The following is an 18,974-nucleotide window of genomic DNA, read 5'->3' on the forward strand; positions in this document are numbered from 1 at the left end:
GGGACGCTACTCCAGTCAATAATACAAGTATTAGACTGTTTTGCACTGATGCTGAACATCAAAAAGAAAGGGATGAATAAAAAAGTTGACAATAAAAAATCACAGATGGAAAAGTCAGCAACAGAATTCAACCTGAATGATGCTGGATATACCAGCAAGTATATTACGAAAATGCACCCTGGCATAGACATTCAAGCACAGAGAGTATTATTACACTTGCTTTATTCCGTTAGGAATGACTTAGCATCAGATCATATATGCTACCTTCACATGGAGTAAATCTTAATGTGCAGACTAGCATCATAAAAAATAGAAAAGCGGAACACATACTATTCAACATTAAAGCATAATATTCAAAGAAAACATGTTTGTGCTATTGGTTTGCAGTGAAAGACCTGTATTGATCATTAACACAATCCATCTCTCTTTGTAACAACAAAATTTTCAATCTTTGGCTCTCATGACAGTTTAACGTGTTTCACAATATTATGAACAACGGAAAAAAAAAATTGCTGCTTTAAATAAGTCACAGCAACATCAAGATTTACAAGAAATTCACTTGTGGACATAATACAATAGTTTGAAATGTGTACTATATAAATATATTATAAATCAAGTGAATTTGTGATAAATGCTAGATTATCCAATATTACCCTGAATAAAAAAAAAAGACAAATTCATCTGCTAACAACCGTTAAAAAAAATAAAAGTTTTCTGTTTAGGTGCTGAAAGGAATAGTAGGAGAGCATTGTTTAAAAAGGGTTACTTGAAAATATATTAAAACCTCAATTGTGACATGTGGGCTATTCAACTTACAATAAAAAGTAATTAAAAAAAACTTGGTAACCTGTGGTAGGCTGAATAACAACAGAATATCAAAGAAAAATATCGTGTGACTAGACCATTCTGCATTGTCTTGTTAGAAGGCTGATTTTATACTGCCAACAAGATTTTTCAGTTAGTAAACATAAAACTCATAATTGTAGCAGCAAACAAAGCGCAAGTGGAGACCAGCCAAGCTTTTTCAAAAAATTGCAATGGCAAAGATGATGGCTTCAAGGTTTCAGAGGACTTAGTCCCATCTGTAACATTGCTACTGCCATCTAGACTTACATAAGAATTGCGAGAAACATCCTGATCAGTACCAAACTTGCTGCTGCTGCTGTAGCCTCCTGGAATAATCTCAGCTAAAATGTCCATCTCCGTGAACAGGTCTATGTTGAGCTGAAACATTACTCGTGTTTCATTCACAATTTTCTGAAATGTCTCCGTGTCCAAAATGAGACCGTTTAAACGGCCAGAGTAGAAATCCTTGAACTTTTTTAAGTTATCAATATTTTCAAACCTGTAAAAGCTAAGCCCATCATTGTTCTCATCGCTGTTGTCGTTATTATTCAATTTGAGATTCAGGTGCTTGCTGAGCTTGTAGCGAAGGATTTGGCCACCAGAAAGATCCCCTAGATACCGGCCATAGCAATGAGCAATGAGTGCTGCAGGGTCAGTCCTCCCTAGATACCGGATGCGCTCCACATATTTGTGTGCAGCAAAAGTACACTTGGCCTTTTTTGCCCACTCTGTGCCAAGGAAAAATTCCAGGTCTTTTTCAATGGCCTGCTTGCGGTTTAGCTGGACTGGGAAGTAGACAGCCCCCAGAATTGGATGTTGTTTATTTACTTCCTCTTCCATAGCTAAGTAGATATGGTAAAGATCAGCGAGGAAAAGTGAGTATGACTGCCGAGTTATGCCACCACCAATGACTTTCAGCATAAAGGTGGCTTTTTCAGCAAGTTCATGCAAGTCTTTAGACCCATTTTTCATGGCTTGCTGAAGCATATCATTTTTCTGTGCACTGTCCTCTGACTCAGCAAGGTCTCTTACTCTGGACTGCTCTTCACTTTGAGTGCTGTAAGTGTTATCTGCTTGTGAGCTTGACCCAACTTCAGTGTGACCATCCATGATGTCGTGGACGATTTATTCAATGCAAGCCAGCCAACGATATTACTGATTCCTAGATGTTGTGGATGTAAGTTCGTGGAGCGATGCTGATGTTGGCTCGCAGTTGTCTCTGTTGTCAGCTGATCTTGGCAGGTACCCAGCCTGCAAGGGCTTTGGGTGTTTGAACGGCCCCGATAGGGAAGTGAGACTTTGGGATGGGAAGCGTGTAATTCGATCCTAAACGGACGCGTCCATCGCGCTTTTTTTCTTCAGCCGCTCTCGATTTGGTAGCCACGTGATCGTGTCGCATCCTTCCACCCGCTGTTTTCCAACCCCCTCCCCGCGTGTACGGGTCATAGGAAGGTCACATCGGCCGGTTTTACTTTGACCTGCACGCGGACATTTTGAACTGTACGTCCATCTTCAAGTGAAACACCGCCGATTTCTGAAGTAAGTCTTAATAAAGTTAAGTGAAAGATGCCATTAAAACAACTATACTTTATAACAGTGGATAGTCATTAATAATTTATGATCATATATAAGTATTGTAGTGCTTTTTGTGAAATGTTTCACGTGTTGTACCCGGCAGGTCTCACACATACATCGCTAGCAACTCGCTTTTACATGACGCTGTCTTCTATATGTGCTGTAAATAATTTAAATGGTTTAACCATATCCTTCTTGTTGTAAATAATCAAATTGTTTAATCGTATCTCTTGCCTACTAATTGCACGTATTTACTAATTACAGAAATGAAATGTTGAGCGCGAATACGATTGGCGGAAGCAAGATGACAGTGCATGATGGGTTCAAATCAACTAGTCAAGAGGTAAAGCACACACACACACAATCTCTCGTATTATTGATGATTAACTTCGAAGTTGAAATCTATGACATGAACTCATTGAGTCATGCTTGAAATTCGTCGTCTGCATTCTCAATAACAGTGGTGCTGCGATTACCAAACGTCTTGGTGCATTCTAGGGGAAAGCAACAAGACAATCACATTGCTTTCTGAACAACTAAAATTTTGGAAAATTATTGCAAAGCAAAAGAAAGAATTTTATTTTTGTACTTATACACTTTGAAATTAAAACAAAATGTATGAAATCCAAAGCTATGCAATGAACTTTGTCAAAGTCTGTCATTTTTCTAACAATCACTTATCTGATCACATATATTTTCTATTCTCTTAAAATGCTGCATGCCATTTTTTCATTTTATTTTACATGATTTACAAAAAGAACTAATTATAACAATCTTTAATTGCAGATCACACTGACTGTAGGTCTGGCTCAGTGAATTTTACCAGTAAGTTTATTTTGTCTCCCTCTATGATTTCATGAGGATCACTATACAAGCACAGGTTTTGTGTTTTTAATGGTGTACATGCACATCCTTATTATATCCATCTAAACATTTTCTGCTAATTAAAAAAATTGTCAATAGACCTGCATCCATAGTTTTGTTTTGTCATTACTTTTAAGACTAAAAGTAATATTTTGATTTCAAATACATTTTTGAACAGAGTTCTCAGCAAAGTTGATGAGCAGAGCAAAACACTACAGAATGTAGTTCACAAACTGAATCAGGTCACCCTGCTTCTTCAAAATATGGGGAAAGAGGAGCTGATGAAGAAAGGAATTAGAACAAAAGTGGTATGTCATTTAAGTATAATGTGTTAGTACTAGACACCTTTTTTAAATGTTACCTTTAACTTTAGCTAATATATCAGTTAATATGTATGTTATGCTTTACAGTCTTGATAAACCATTTAACAAACAGGCAGGCATAGCATCGGCTTACAGGTTAACTCTCCTGACAAGAATGTGTGGTCAGTGTAATATTTGTATTAACAAATAATACACATTTTATGAAGTACAAAATAATGTAGTATTTTATATGCATAGATTTTATTTATAAAATAATTCTGTCACTTGCTTTTCATGGTGTCAAAATGAGCAGTCTGTGTGTCTATTAACTATGACCACTAAAATTGTTTTACTTTCATAAAGAATAGCTTTGATTAAACTCTTAATTAACTTGGTGATTTGAGTCACTTAATGCCATTATTTTCTCTGAAGTCCCACTAGGGTTTATTTAAGAGACTGGGTCTGGTTTGTAGCTATATTCATCATGCAACCATTGATCCCTCATCAGTGGAGTAGGGTTCAGCATTATATCTTAAACTTATCCAATCCAGTGAATTAATTTATTTTGCATTTGTATTGTAGTATTTTACATGGTGGAAACAACTACAGATTTTTTTTAACAGGTTCAGCACCTCTCGTGCACGGAGAATTTTAAAACGGCTGCTTTCTTCAGAGTTGGCTCAGTGGAACCAAAGGGGAAAAAGTTTCCAGTCACTTCAGCTGAGAAGTATATTAATTGGTGCGTAGTTTTTGTTTGGTTTTGATTTCTTTGAGGTGTACGTCAATATGAACTTAAAAGGACAAAGTTTCCGAACAATTTTTAAAAATAGTGAATCTAAGTATTATTTTCTCTACATTTACAAATTTATTATTGTGTACAATAGCATTTAAGTCTACCTTACAATTTCTATTTGTGCACAGCTGCAGTCCAAGAGACATGGATTGAGGAATGATTCGAAGGGTGATGCCATCTAATGGTGAGTGGAATTACAAAATGAGTTTGTCAAGTTAAAATTATTAATGTGAGCATTGTTTTATTCTTCGTGGATTTATTCAGTAGGCCTATTTACTTTACTTTTTGTACTAAAGATTAATTGGTTACTTTCAGATATTATCCAAAACTTCTTATACACACAAATGGCCATCAAGACATTACCGTTTCAAAATCTTTTTATTCGACTCTTGTTCAAGTTCTTGTAATCTCACTAGTAATTAGTAGATTTATGAAAGCTTTAACTCTTTCTTTACACAAGGCTAAAGGCGGTTAAACCCCCCTGTACGCATGAATTTACCCTTTTTCAAAAAATTATTAAAAAATAACTAAACAAGATAGAACAGCAATTTAAATTGATTATGACAGATCAAAATGTGGAAGTGGAACAATTTTACCGTAATCTTGCTTGTGAACTCACTTTTATGATAATCCAACCAAAATTAGGTATATTATGTGAAGTTTGGAAAATGTTTTTTTTTTACACATTTCAAACAAAAAATTCGGGAGCAGATGAAAACCATTTTTGCACCATTCGTGGCCAAATTCTCCTTCATCTGAAGCAGGAATATCCTCTGGGATGTTCTTTCTTTTGTTATTCGACGTTTCAGATGCATGATGTTCACAATGTGTACCATCGAAAAGGACAGGTAGTGTAGAAGGTTCCCAGTCACTTAATCCCCAGACACTTCATCCCCAACGCTTCATCCTTAAAATGAAATTTTAACTATAAAAATTATGAAGCCGGCGAAAAATTTAATTGCAATTCAAATAATTATCTTCATATAAACATCACAATAAGTTTTACAATTAAAATAAATATTGAAATACATTAATAATATTTAAATCATGCTATTAACTTCAACGTCATTTGAACATCTACAACATTAGTTAAAGTATTTTAATTGTAAAACTTATTGTGATGTTTATATGAAAATAATTATTTGAATTGCAATTAAATTTTTCGCTGGCTTCATAATTTTTATAGTTAAAATTTCATTTTAAGGTTGAAGCGTTGGGGATTAAGTGTCTGGGGATTAAGTGTCTGGACACCAGTATAGAATATCGGCGAGACTTTCGTTCAAACATACGTCCTTCGTCATGTAAGGGAGATAATTGTGTTCATAAAGGCCTAAACTATCTTATTTATTAAGTTTTTCTTTTAAACCACGAGCTGTATAGGCCTAAACAAAATTACAACAATGCATCAGCCCAATGTGAATACTGCATAACAAGTGAGCGGCCACCTGTGTTGAGTGCATAAAGAAAGAGTTAAGCTTTCATCTATGTGAGAGGTTAGTTCTACTTACACAGCAAAAATCAAAATATGTAAATACATTGTAACTTTTTTCTTTTCTTCTACACTCATGGATCGATTTTTGGTGTCATATTTTTCTATCTTTTATGTAAATTGTTTGACTTTATGTTATAAATAATTATTTCAAAAATAACTTTCATGGGGTAAAAAATTATTGACTGTAATTTTTATGTAAATAATGCTTATGTTCAAAAACAACTTTAATGCTTTAAATAATGTAAACTGTTAAAATAGTTTTTTGTTGTAAATAATAAAATCGTTTAATGATATCTCTTGCCTACTATTTATGGGTTGTGAGGAAACGAGATTTTGAAAAGCTGTTGAATGTTTTCTTCATGGTGTGCAAGCCTGTGTACCAGTGTAAGTAAAAGTGAGAAAGGGTGAGGGATGCAGCAAGAGGGGAGTGGGAGTGGGGAATTTGATGGGAAAACACGACTTCTCATGGGTGATCGGTGGGAAGGTGGGTGGGTCTTTCGTGGGAAAACATGGGAACCCGTGGGAATTCCCTAAGAGGTCCCCTTAGGGTCCCGCCTCCAAAACCCGAGAGGGACCCAACTTTCTTCCCGAAGAGGTCCCATGAGGGACCCAAGAGTTCTTGCAGGCTGGGTAGGCACTGGCAACGTGATGTACACAGTGATGAAGGCAACGTGATGTACACAGTGACACTGACAACATGGTAGGCACTGGCAACGTGATGTACACAGTGATACTGACAACATGGTAGGCACTGGCAACGTGATGTACACAGGTCTGGTCTGCTAGCTTGATCACGTGATCCAACAAATTCTCACAGTGGGTGAGAAGTTAATGCACGTCCGCTTTTTTCGTACATCAAATTTTAGATGTAAATACTCGCTTTCCTTGACGATGAGACTTGCGTGTGTGCAGATGACTAGGCCATGGCCGACAGGTATGATGATTAGTAAACAAAGGGAGACAAACGCAATGGACAGATTAAACGAGCTGCTGCTTTCAATTCTCCTTTATTGTAAATTTAATTTTAAGAATTTAAAACGAATTTTAAAACTTGAAATCGCGATCGACTGCGTGTACACCAACGAGTCAATATACAGTTATACAATATACATGTTGCCGGGTGGTGGCTGGGTCACGAAGAGGGAAACAAATAAACGTGTTTAACAGATTTTTCTTACGCTGCACATCAGACTTGTGTTGACCTTGTTTTGTTCAGCTTCGTGTAAACAAACAATTGTGATGTACTTTGAGAACACAAGGCAAGCTAGACAATTTCTTCAGGACGTCCACCTCTTGTTTCCACACACCCTGCCTCTCCTTCAAAATACAATTTTAAAAACGAGTCTATCGCAATGGACCCAAAAATCTCTGGAGCTATTTATAGCAGCGGCGACGGTACCGGAAGTTACGTGAGTGGCAGAAGGGAAGCAGCTGAGAGATGAGTATGCAGTGGAGGAGGCAATGGAGGAGAGAGGCCGAGGCTGGCGAAGGGCGCCCGGCGCTGGCGCAGTCTGCGCGAGGTGGCCGCCATTCTGTGACGTGTCTCTCTGACGTCAGCATCCCACGGATCACAGCTGGAGGACAACCCGTTGAGGAAATCAGAAGGACAGACAGAAAGAGGACGGTAGGACGGACGGACAAAAAAAGATAACTGTAGGACAGACAGAAATATTACAGTAGGACAGAGAGAAAGATGACAGTTGGACAGACAGAAGGATGACTGTAGGATAGACAGAAAGATGACTGTAGGACAGACAGAAATATTACAGTAGGACAGAGAGAAAGATGACAGTTGGACAGACAGAAGGATGACTGTAGGATAGACAGAAAGATGACTGTAGGACAGACAGAAATATTACAGTAGGACAGAGAGAAAGATGACAGTTGGACAGACAGAAGGATGACTGTAGGATAGACAGAAAGATGACTGTAGGACAGACAGAAAGATGACAGTTGGACAGACAGAAGGATGACTGTAGGATAGACAGAAATATTACAGTAGGACCAAGAGAAATACTGCAGTCGGACAGAGAGAAAGATTACAGTAGGACAGAGAAAAGGAGGTTATCGTCACAACATTCAGTCTCCAGAAACATTTAGATACTGTCACCTGACACGTCTGCTCTCATCATGGGCAGATGGACTGGCAGACATGCTAACCTTTGGAATATTTGTAATGCGCAGAATTTGTGATCTTTTGTTTACACAAACAGACAGACAGGCGGCCAGACAGACAGACAGACAGGCGGCCAGACAGACAGACAGACAGGCAGGAAGGCAGGCAGAAAGACAGACAGGCACACATTCAGACAGTCTTACCTGTGAATTCTGTGATCATGTGACATTCAGTCTTACCTGTTTCGCAACTTCAGCAGGTCATCGTTGTTATTGCGATCCACTCTGTTACCTGAAGTGTCTTGATTGTCTACAATACAAGGTGAGGTAGCCCCATCAGCACCAGTTGTTCTACAAAAATCTCGCTAACACCTGCTATACCTGCGTCACTCTTACACATTAGCATGTCACATACACCTGAGCATATATCCCACCTGGGTGAGCAAGACACACTTGAACATACAGCACACACCCGAGCACTAACTGTTGAAAGTCATCGTCTGCATCTGCCAGTCGCACATATTCAGGTCGCTGGTGGCTGGCTCATCGGGAAACAGAATGACGTCTACCTGGGCTGGCCTACACCTGTGGACTGATCACAGGGTTTCATCTTCAGATTGAAAGAAACTCTCATCTTGAGAAATGTCAAAATCTCTCACTGACTCCGGACGGTACTGTCGCCATTTTCCAGATGATGCTTGTTTACTAGCATGATGATTTGACGGGCTTGCAGATGACTGTGCACGTGACTGTCCCACTGGATGTCACGCCTTTCATTCCCTCGCCTACCACCACTGCCAAAGCTGTGGCAAGGACAGGAATCATTTCTCACTTTCATCACCACTCACATGTTTGAAGATCGACATTGCCTCGTTGATCCTCGATAGGATCGTATCCGGAGATGACAGACGTTGATGCAGTGGATGAAGTTCATGGTATGTGTGAGAGGTCATAGGTGTGCGTGTGTGTTAAATCTTACATACATATATACACTGTATATACATTCTGCTATGCTTACATGTATAAATTATTTTCGTGAGCAAACAATTTCTGTCCTGGATTATGCCTGGTACCGACAATAAAGACTAGTTGGATGGTTCCTGCAGACACTGGCCCCGGGGAACTGGGCTCGTGGGGGACAGGATATATCTCATTTCCCGCGCCGACATCACGTTACAGGGGAACACCACGTGACACCTTGCTCTACACCAGACAAAAGACTTAACGACGTGTGTGACGTAAAGTACACAAAAACTAGTCAACACACAATCATGCAAATACACATGTCAACAAAGAGTTGCACTCCTGTCCGTGCTAGTGGTAGTTGTGGTGTTACAGTGCGCAGTTAGCTGCCCCTTCTCACCTGCAATCTCAGCATAGGGGCCGCTGCTTCTCCGCGGCACCGACAGCCGGGGCTGGGTGGAGAGCCGGGGCTGGGTGGAGAGCCGGGGCTGGGTGGAGAGCCGGGGCTGGGTGGAGAGCCGGGGCTGGGTGGAGAGCCGGGGCTGGGTGGAGAGCCGGGGCTGGGTGGAGAGCCGGGGAGATGCTGAAAAGCGCTTGGCTGCTGGGTTGAGGCTGAGACGAGGAAGGTTCTCGTAGGTCTGAGGGAAGTCCTGGGGGGACTGAGCCAGGTTCTCGTAGGTCTGAGGGAAGTCCTGGGGGGACTGAGCCAGGTTCTCGTAGGTCTGAGGGAAGTCCTGGGGGGGCTGAGCCAGGTTCTCGTAGGTCTGAGGGAAGTCCTGGGGGGACTGAGCCAGGTTGTCGTAGGTCTGAGGGAAGTCCTGGGGGGGCTGAGCCAGGTTGTCGTAGGTCTGAGGGAAGTCCTGGGGGGGCTGAGCCAGGTTGTCGTAGGTCTGAGGGAAGTCCTGGGGGGGCTGAGCCAGGTTGTCGTAGGTCTGAGGGAAGTCCTGGGGGGGCTGAGCCAGGTTGTCGTAGGTCTGAGGGAAGTCCTGGGGGTACTGAGCCAGGTTGTCGTAGACCGGGGACTGTGACGGGGAGGTTAAGGCGGTTGACTGACTTTGTGTAGGGTCGCTTGACTGGGTACCTGTCTGGCTAGGTGAAAGGGTGACTGGCTGGCCGTCTGTCTGACTGTCCGTCGTGGTCACATCCCAGTCCGAGTCCTGGGTGACGTCACTAGCATCACTAGCCACCAGTGGCAGCTGCTGACTTTTGATGTAGCCGTCTGCTAGGTCGGCTGAAACACAAAACCCTGAAGTGACTGACAGGCAAGTGAAGGCCACGTCATAGCCACACATTAATTATGAGAGTAATGATACACTAGCAGAATGGTAGCGGCTACAGGCATGTGTTGCTCACCGTCTGTAGTCCAGTAGCTTTGTGGATGAGGGACCTCATTTCTAGACGTAGTAGTTTCTTCCTCAACTACTGACACCTGCCCTGTGTGTCTGGCAACCATTGCCTCTCTCCCTATACCCTCCTCAACTATTGCCACCTTCTTGCTCCAGCAAGGTGCACATGTTGGGGGAACTTTCTTTTTCTTGAGGGTTACACTACAAAACGACCCTCAAGCACTCGCTATAAGACGCCGCAACACCACAAAGACGGTTACACCACCAAAAGCAAGGGTAGTAGCTCTAAAACACTCGCCAGTCGCCACCATACCCGAAACATGGTTAACCCTCTCGCTGTTTAGTTCCTCTACATTTCAGGCATTTGTGGAGAGTGAAACAACTCGCTAGACATTTACTATCCAGGTACATCCCATTCCTTGTGGCGGGACTTGCAATCGTCAAATTATTATATATAACACATCATCATCATCATCATCATCATCATCATCATCATCATCATCATCATCAATCATCATCATCATCATTATCCGCTTCTAAAGATAGTGCTAACCAGAAGTCACCTTTAGGAGGCCACAGAAGATAGCCGGCTGATGGTGCTTCAGGGTCTCCCGAGTCTATCGCCGTCTTGAAGGACGTGAGGAGCAGTCGGGTCAACATCATCACCGCCAGCTGTCACACACATGTAACGTCGTCACGATACAGCTGTCACACACACACGGGTGTAACGTCGTCACGATACAGCTGTCTCTCTCTCACACACACACACACATGTAACGTCGTCACGATACAGCTGTCACACACACACGGGTGTAACGTCGTCACGATACAGCTGTCTCTCTCTCTCACACACACACACACACACACACACACACACACACACACACACACACACACACACATGTAACGTCGTCACGATACAGCTGTCTCTCACACACACACACGCATGTAACGTCGTCACGATACAGCTGTCACACACATGTAACGTCGTCACGATGCAGCTGTCACACACATGTAACGTCGTCACGATACAGCTGTCTCTCTCTCTCTCACACACACACACACACATGTAACGTCGTCACGATACAGCTGTCTCTCACACACACACACATGTAACGTCGTCACGATACAGCTGTCTCACACACACACACACACATGTAACGTCGTCACGATACAGCTGTCACACACATGTAACGTCGTCACAATACAGCTGTCTCTCTCTCACACACACACACATGTAACGTCGTCACGATACTGCTGTCTCTCTCTCACACACACACACGTGTAACGTCGTCACGATACTGCTGTCACACACACACACACGGTGTGTGATCTGTACACATTTACATGTAACTCACAACTACACATCCCAGTAATTCGTCGTCACCACTTGTTTGTTTGTCCGTCCCTCGTACTATTGCCTGTGTCCGTGTCTCATTCCTGACGTAAGCGCTAAGAGCTCTGTAGGCGTGTGAGCATGCGCATTACAAATCTTATAATAATTATTACTATAAGAGATCTCATTGATCAGGTGAGTGACATCTCTACAGGTGACGAGTGTCCTACAGGTGGCAACAGCTACAACAGGGACTTGGGACAACACGATGCCGGTGATGTGATGACGGACATTTATGTCTCTGGACTGCTGATTGTTTGCTGAGACCAACTCAGCCTCCCGCAAAGTTGTCGGCTGTCACGTCTCGGCCAACCATTTGCTGTTTAATATCCGAAACGAACCACGATAATATTCTTAAAATCAACAATAGACGCAATAAATTTGTTACTTAGTTACTTTTTATTTATTTATATTCCTATATATTTAGGCCTTCGACCTCCAGTTGCCATGACTTGGCGCCAATAAACTGAAAACACATCAGACCATAAACTAAGCTTTTGTACCTCCGTCAACACAGGAGTTCGCATCGTCTGCTTGTCCTTTTGCTATTTTAGTGTTCAATAGCTAAGCCACAAGCCACTTTGTGCTTTGGCCTCGTTCTAGAAGTCAACGTGGGGACCAGTCATCTCAAGAAAGACGTCCGTGATGTGATGGTATTATGTCCGTCAGACGGGAGGACAGACACCTTGTGACAACACAAGATACATACCTGTGCAAAACATATGATCAGAAGGAAGATTCCAATACCGCGCAGAACTGAATACGCAAAAAAGTCCATCAGTGCCTGACGACAACCGGCGGTGTAGAGGGTGACGCCCATGAGGTGGTTGTAGTTGTAGTGCAACTGCCGCTGGGTCACGTGATGGTGGATGCAAGGTCGCGGGGACGCGGGGTCACAGCAGCTGAAGGGAACGTCGTCGTTGAGATAAGCGTCGCCAACCTTGAATCTGAGGCAAGTGTCACTAAGGTGAGTTCAGCTCATCTCACACTTACATCCGATGGTGGCTTGGCAGGCGTGAGTGTCACTGGATAGGTGTGTAGGTGGTTGTATGTATAGAGGATAGGTGTGTAGATGGCTGTGTGTATAGGTTGTTGTATGTATAGAGGATAGGTGTGTAGATAGCTGTGTGTATAGAGGATAGGTGTGTAGATGGCTGTGTGTATAGGTGTATAGGTGGTTGTGTGTAGAGGATAGGTGTGTAGATGGCTGTGTGTATAGGTTGTTGTATGTATAGAGGATAGGTGTGTAGATAGCTGTGTGTATAGAGGATAGGTGTGTAGATGGCTGTGTGTATAGAGGATAGGTGTGTAGATGGCTGTGTGTATAGGTGTATAGGTGGTTGTATGTATAGAGGATAGGTGTGTAGGTGGCTGTGTGTATAGGTGTATAGGTGGTTGTGTGTATAGAGGATAGGTGTGTAGATGGCTGTGTGTATAGGTGTATAGGTGGTTGTATGTATAGAGGATAGGTGTGTAGGTGGCTGTGTGTATAGGTGTATAGGTGGTTGTGTGTATAGAGGATAGGTGTGTAGATGGCTGTGTGTATAGGTGTGTAGGTGATTGTATGTATAGAGGATAGGTGTGTAGATGGCTGTGTGTATAGAGGATAGGTGTGTAGATGGCTGTGTGTATAGGTGTGTAGGTGATTGTATGTATAGAAGATAGGTGTGTAGATGGCTGTGTATAGAGGATAGGTGTATAGGTGGTTGTGTATATGTGTTTGTATGTATAGGTGGATGTGGGGATAAGTAGATAGATGGTTGTGTGTATCAGTGGATAGGTGAATAGATGGTTGTGTGGATAGGTGTATAAATAATTGGGTGTGTAGGTGGTTGGGTGGATAGGTGAGAGCGTATTTTTGTGAGGAGGTTCTGACAGTAAAAATCTGAATATACATCAATGATGACACAGATGTCCTGTAAACTAGTCACTTGTAAAGGTTCGACTTAACCACGATAGGTTTCCAATCACGTTGGGGGATTCATCTTGTCTTACTAGTTTGCGATCTATGTTCGAACCGGGTTGAGAGCTTTTTCCTAGTTTAGAGCAAACTCAAGATCGTTGATGATCACTGATCGTTCTGAACCAGACGGGGAAGGATGGCAGACGGCTTATCGCTAGCTAGTGAGTGTGACAACGGCGCTGACCGATCGTGACTAGAGCTCACCTGTAGCTGCCACACCTGGTGCAGTTGTCAATCAGCTGTCATGACCAGGTACCGGAAAGGACAAGCAGAACCTTCATCACACTTGTGACAAGACAGAAACGCACCTTTGCACTTCCTTGGGGTCGGCCACCAGCACCTCCTGCGGCACCCAGGGTATTTTGAACCAGTCACCGTAGCCTTCGTCCCCGCAGCATTTATAATTTATCTGCAGGATGTCCACTCGCGTCTTGATCTCGCCATCCTTGGAGTAGGCGGCCAGCGCGCGCCTCAGACCCGCGCGGAACTGGTCCGGCAGCTGAACCAGCTGTCACAGGACACGTCACTTCGGTCACTTACAGATTTCTATACAGCTGATTGGCTTACGTCGCAGCCATCCAGTGATCTGCTTTTCCTTTACTCTACCCTCTCCTCTACATTTCTCTACACAGCTTTCTCTACAATCTACCATCATTTTGTCTACACGATGTCCTAAAAGTTATTAGAGCGTTTCAAGAGAGAGAGAGAGAGGACGAACTGATGAAAGTGAGAGAGTTGATGAGCGTGCGTGATGTGCAGGTGACGTGTGAGTGACGTGCCTGAACAAAACAGTAGATGGAAGTGGCGAGGATGAGTAAGGTGGAGGCGAGCCCCAAGAGGTTGGTCGCAGTCAGAAGACCCAGAGAGCTACTGCGGGTACTCAGCTGACGGGCCCGCGCCATGACCACCAACACCAGCGCCGTCAAGAAGTTAATCACACCTGCAAAGAGCAAAGGTCACGAAAAATACATGGGAAATGCGTTCTGATTTGTTTTTATTAGCACAAAGCCACTTTCGTTGTATTGTTTGCGAAACCATGATATAGCGATTATAGACTTCAGGGGAGCCGGAATTTTTCTTTCACTTTAAGCATCTGCACGTAGTTGTTTGCTCTTTTCCAGAATCTTTAACTGGTGACTCCTTAGTTACATCCATCAAGGAATACAGTCCGCCTTTTGCCAAGTTGGCGTGTGAAGGACGTGGAGCATGATGGCGGCCTCCAGACCGCGTGAGTGGATATCCGTCTGTTACGACAGCGGTTGCTTTTGGTGCTGCAAAAATAGTCATCTTCGTAGTCCCAGCAGCACTGCCAGTTGTGGCAAGAGTGGAATGTTTGTCAATCGAAAACAATAAGTACTAATATGTGGATGCATCCACAAGTCTGCCAGTCACAGTTAGCGATATCAGAAGATATCCCGTCACCATCTCAATCGTTCCAACAAATTCCTCGGGTCGCGTGCTTCTGGTCAGCCTTGTGGTGCTGACCCTGGCTGCTCAAGTTTGCCCCACACTCTTGTAGGCGTGACCCTGTGACGACAGAACATCCTACACACAAACATCACATACCTACAGAGCTGCCATGCTGGCAAAGCTCCTTGCGCCGGATACGATCACAGCCCGGTGCAGCCTCCCTTAGTGACTCCAGCTTTCCACACTTCTTTCATCGGTCAAGTAAAGACAACCCATCCCCACATGGGGCCAGCTAATCCCGGCGAGAAAATCCGAGGCTCACAACTCATTTTTGAGGACGTAATGGACCACGTGATGAAGGTAAAACCCAGGGACGTAGTTATGACGCCCGGGACAACATGGGGAACTTCATGGAAAGTCTCTTGTTTCCGAAGTTATAAAGCGATGTCCAGACCTGGCGGACACTACTTCATGCTTCTTTACCCCAGGGCACCTTCGCTACCGCCATGTAAGTGCGGCTCCGGGGGTAAAACAACACATCCGAGGTCTGACATCGCTTTCTAACTTCTGAAACAAGAAACTCTTCCTTGAATTCGCCATGTTGCCCTAGGCCAGTGATGCACAACCTTTTTCGGCCTGCGGGCCATATCCATTTCGGACAGCCGTGTCGCGGGCCACTTCACCGCAAAAATACAAAAAAAAAAAAAAATAGAGCAGATACCATTTTTTATTAGAAACAAGTTGTACTTACCATTAATTATGTGGTAATTAGTGGGATATTTGAAGTTGTTTTCCCGAAACCAACTTCTGAATGTCCGGCTGCATCGTAGATCGAGACACCAAGTCAGAGCACTGAATAGAAATGTTCGTCCATCGAAAAAAAAGATTGAGAGACGTCCCTACGTGGAGATAAATATTTCTTCTTCCCTTTTTTTCGTTTTTTTTTTTTTTTTATTACTAACATGCCGATTTCCTGCACTGTGGGCAGAAGTTTCGCGGGCCGGATGGCACCGCGTCGCGGGCCGGATATGGCCCGCGGGCCGTAGGTTGGGCATCCCTGCCCTAGGGCAACGCCGTACCCTCGCTTCATCACTATGGTCCCAGGAGAGAAAGGAACAACATATTTATCACATAGCCGTCACAGCACAACAACCACATACCCGTTACAGCTAACATAATTGTCACTGACAGCCAGGATGACTGCCATTACCCGTCACACCATAGCAAACTGCCACATGCCAGTTACAACCAGCAGGACTGCCGCTTCTCGTACAATCACAGTACCCATGACAACCAGAATAGCCACCACACACCTGTCACAGCTCGCATCACCTCCACATACCCGTCACAGCCAGCATGATGGGTAGGACTTCCGTGGCCACGCCCTGCACCAGCTCCAGCTCCGTGTCCACCACAGACGACAGGAAGGCAGCGGTGCCCATCATGGATGCTGACAATGGCAAGGCCACGAAGCCCATGGTGATGACCAGCGCCGCCAGAAAACGGCGGTTGCTCTCCGAAAACTTCATGTGATGGCTGTGAAGGGTTGTCTGGTCTCTGACTTCGTGAGGTGTCACCGAGGTCACCTGGTCTCTGACTACGTGAGGTGTGTCACTGAGGTCACCTGGTCTCTGACTACATGAGGTGTGTCACCGAGGTCAACTGGTCTCTGACTACGTGAGGTGTGTCACCGAGGTCACCTGGTCTCTGACTACATGAGGTGTGTCACCGAGGTCAACTGGTCTCTGACTACGTGAGGTGTGTCACCGAGGTCACCTGGTCTCTGACTACGTGAGGTGTGTCACCAGCTCAGACACGCCACCACAGTCAGCAGTTGAAGCCGTTGTCGTCGTGCTCAGCCAGTTTTCATGGTTTGTCGAGTGGTGGCAGATGTCAGTCCCTTGTCATCTGAATGTTGAACGCATGACGCTGCTGTCATGAGATACGAACCAGGGTCGGACAGTTGTCGCGAGACGTCTATCGGCATGGAAACAGAGCCGGTCATCTCACGTCAGCTGGCCATAATGACGTCACAAGGTTACGTCAATTTCGTAAGATGATGCGACATGTTGCGTAGCCATCACTGAAGGTGTCGTGTGCACAACACGTGCAAGGCACGAGTCACGCGGAGAGAAAGACTTTCAGCAGTCTGCCTGTGCTATGGAAGTGAGGCCACATCCTACTGACAGGACAAACCATTGTAATGATTGTGGGTAGCTAGGGATCTCTACACACTGCGAGTCCCAGCGAATGTCTGTCTTCTCCCCCTAGCGGCGACTAGTAGGTAGGTGGCATACTGGTGGCATATATACTTTCAACTCACTTTACCCAATGTTACAGGCGTCCTCAACATTCCAGCAGAAGATAATCCCTGATGTTTTTGTCTAGGTTGAATTGAACACCACCCTGACTTTCCAGCAAAGTTGTTTTAACTGTTTTAGGAGTTAGCTCTAAGTCTTGACTATAGACCACTTTGAGCACAAATGATATTATAATAATAATAATGTTTATTTCTATAGCGCTTTTTCCCACCATTAAAGGTGGGCTCAAAGCGCTTTACTAAAAGCAAAAAAACACACAAGCATAATAAGAATGGTTGCCGGTCTCAAAAGCAAAAAAAACAAAAACAAACAAAAACAAAAATAATGTATATAGCATATCTTTATTTTGATCAAGAAAATTCTTCCGCCCCTCCCTTTTCACTTCCCCAACCCCTTCTCTCTGTGCAACTACTTTTTATTTGTTCACTACAGTCATTCCACTGAGACATAGTGCATCCAGACAATATCTAGGTTAGGGTGTCAATAAATAATGACATTTTAGTACCCATGACAATGACTTTATTTCAGTTGATTCACGCCCATAACTGATATTGCTAGAGGAGGAAACTTAGTTAACACTGATAACTGTCTAAGCTTTTGATAAGCGGTTGCTGGAATAATCAGATTTGTTATCATTTCTCGACTTTCCCATACTTATGCACGTGCACTACAGCCACACAGAAAGGGAGAAGGGGGACCCAGAAGTAGGTACACAATACCAGTTAGGTCATGTTTAGTCTCAGATGCTTGAAATGTCCACCAACAACCTTGCAACATTCTTTTAACCGGTCTCCAAATTTTCTCCTTCATCCTTGTCTATATGTCCCTCAAAAACAATTGAGTTAAGGGGAATATGGCAGCCAGTTAATGCTGCCCAGTCCAATGCTGTAGGAAAGTGATGTCAAGGTAGTTCCACACCATCAAATCAAAATGCAGGTAGAGCGGGGTGAGGGTCATGGAGAAGATACACCTTGTTAAAACACTTTGGCAAAGTCAGCCCTGGTTGTGAGCTGCATTAACACTTTGCCTGACATGTTTGGGTAATTGTTACCATCCACATCTAGCCATGTGACACCTTACTGGACAGTCTACACCACTTACAGACATCTGGCTTGACAGCCTACCTCACACAACACCTGGCTGGTTTAGGTTGGTTGTCACAGGATTATTCTACGTCATACAATTATATGCCTGTTCCCAGGCTTCATCTGATGGTGTACCTACTTTTTTTGACAACCATATACAGTCCCTGCTGTTTACCTTTCTTGTATGGTTGACTGTTGGTTCGTTTCTAGTTTTTCATGTACAGTGCATTGACCTCACATCCACAGGGGAAGATGTGTTTTACAAACTACATTATTGTTAAAGGCTATTTAACATTGCTTGGAGCAGAGACTGTCAGATCTCATGAGGTGATGACCTGGGGTAATAGCAGAGTGGATATGATCAATAAGCATGGTGTCTCAACTTGTGACTTTGTCTTGTCACTATTCAAGTCCCTGATGTTCTGTCATGTTCCTGGTTGTGATGTTTTATCTTGTTATTAAGTCCCTGTCCAGCTTGTTCTATAGTGTAGTCTTCTTACACT

At 43.6% G+C, this 18,974-nt stretch overlaps 2 protein-coding genes across 2 annotated transcripts; both read right to left on the reverse strand.

Moving 5' to 3' along the window:
* Positions 1-954: 954 nt before the first annotated feature.
* On the reverse strand, positions 955-1,956 carry LOC112571138 (heme oxygenase 1-like). Its single transcript, XM_025249952.1, has one exon. It carries the CDS (start codon positions 1,954-1,956, stop codon positions 955-957), a length of 1,002 nt encoding a protein of 333 aa, XP_025105737.1.
* A 4,906-nt stretch (positions 1,957-6,862) lies between these two features.
* LOC112569903 lies at positions 6,863-18,870 on the reverse strand. Its single transcript, XM_025247973.1, has 10 exons — positions 17,249-18,870; positions 16,842-17,218; positions 16,408-16,615; positions 14,435-14,595; positions 13,964-14,163; positions 12,402-12,639; positions 10,860-10,968; positions 9,351-10,181; positions 8,228-8,297; positions 6,863-7,446 (listed from the first exon to the last, which is right to left on the reverse strand). The coding sequence occupies exons 3-10, from the start codon at positions 16,592-16,594 to the stop codon at positions 7,278-7,280; spliced, it is 1,965 nt and encodes a 654-aa protein (XP_025103758.1). The 5' UTR covers positions 16,595-16,615; positions 16,842-17,218; positions 17,249-18,870; the 3' UTR covers positions 6,863-7,277.
* Between the last annotated feature and the right edge of the window lie 104 nt (positions 18,871-18,974).

Source organism: Pomacea canaliculata, linkage group LG8, assembly GCF_003073045.1.
Source record: "Pomacea canaliculata isolate SZHN2017 linkage group LG8, ASM307304v1, whole genome shotgun sequence".
NCBI classification, from domain to species: Eukaryota; Metazoa; Mollusca; class Gastropoda; order Architaenioglossa; family Ampullariidae; genus Pomacea; species Pomacea canaliculata.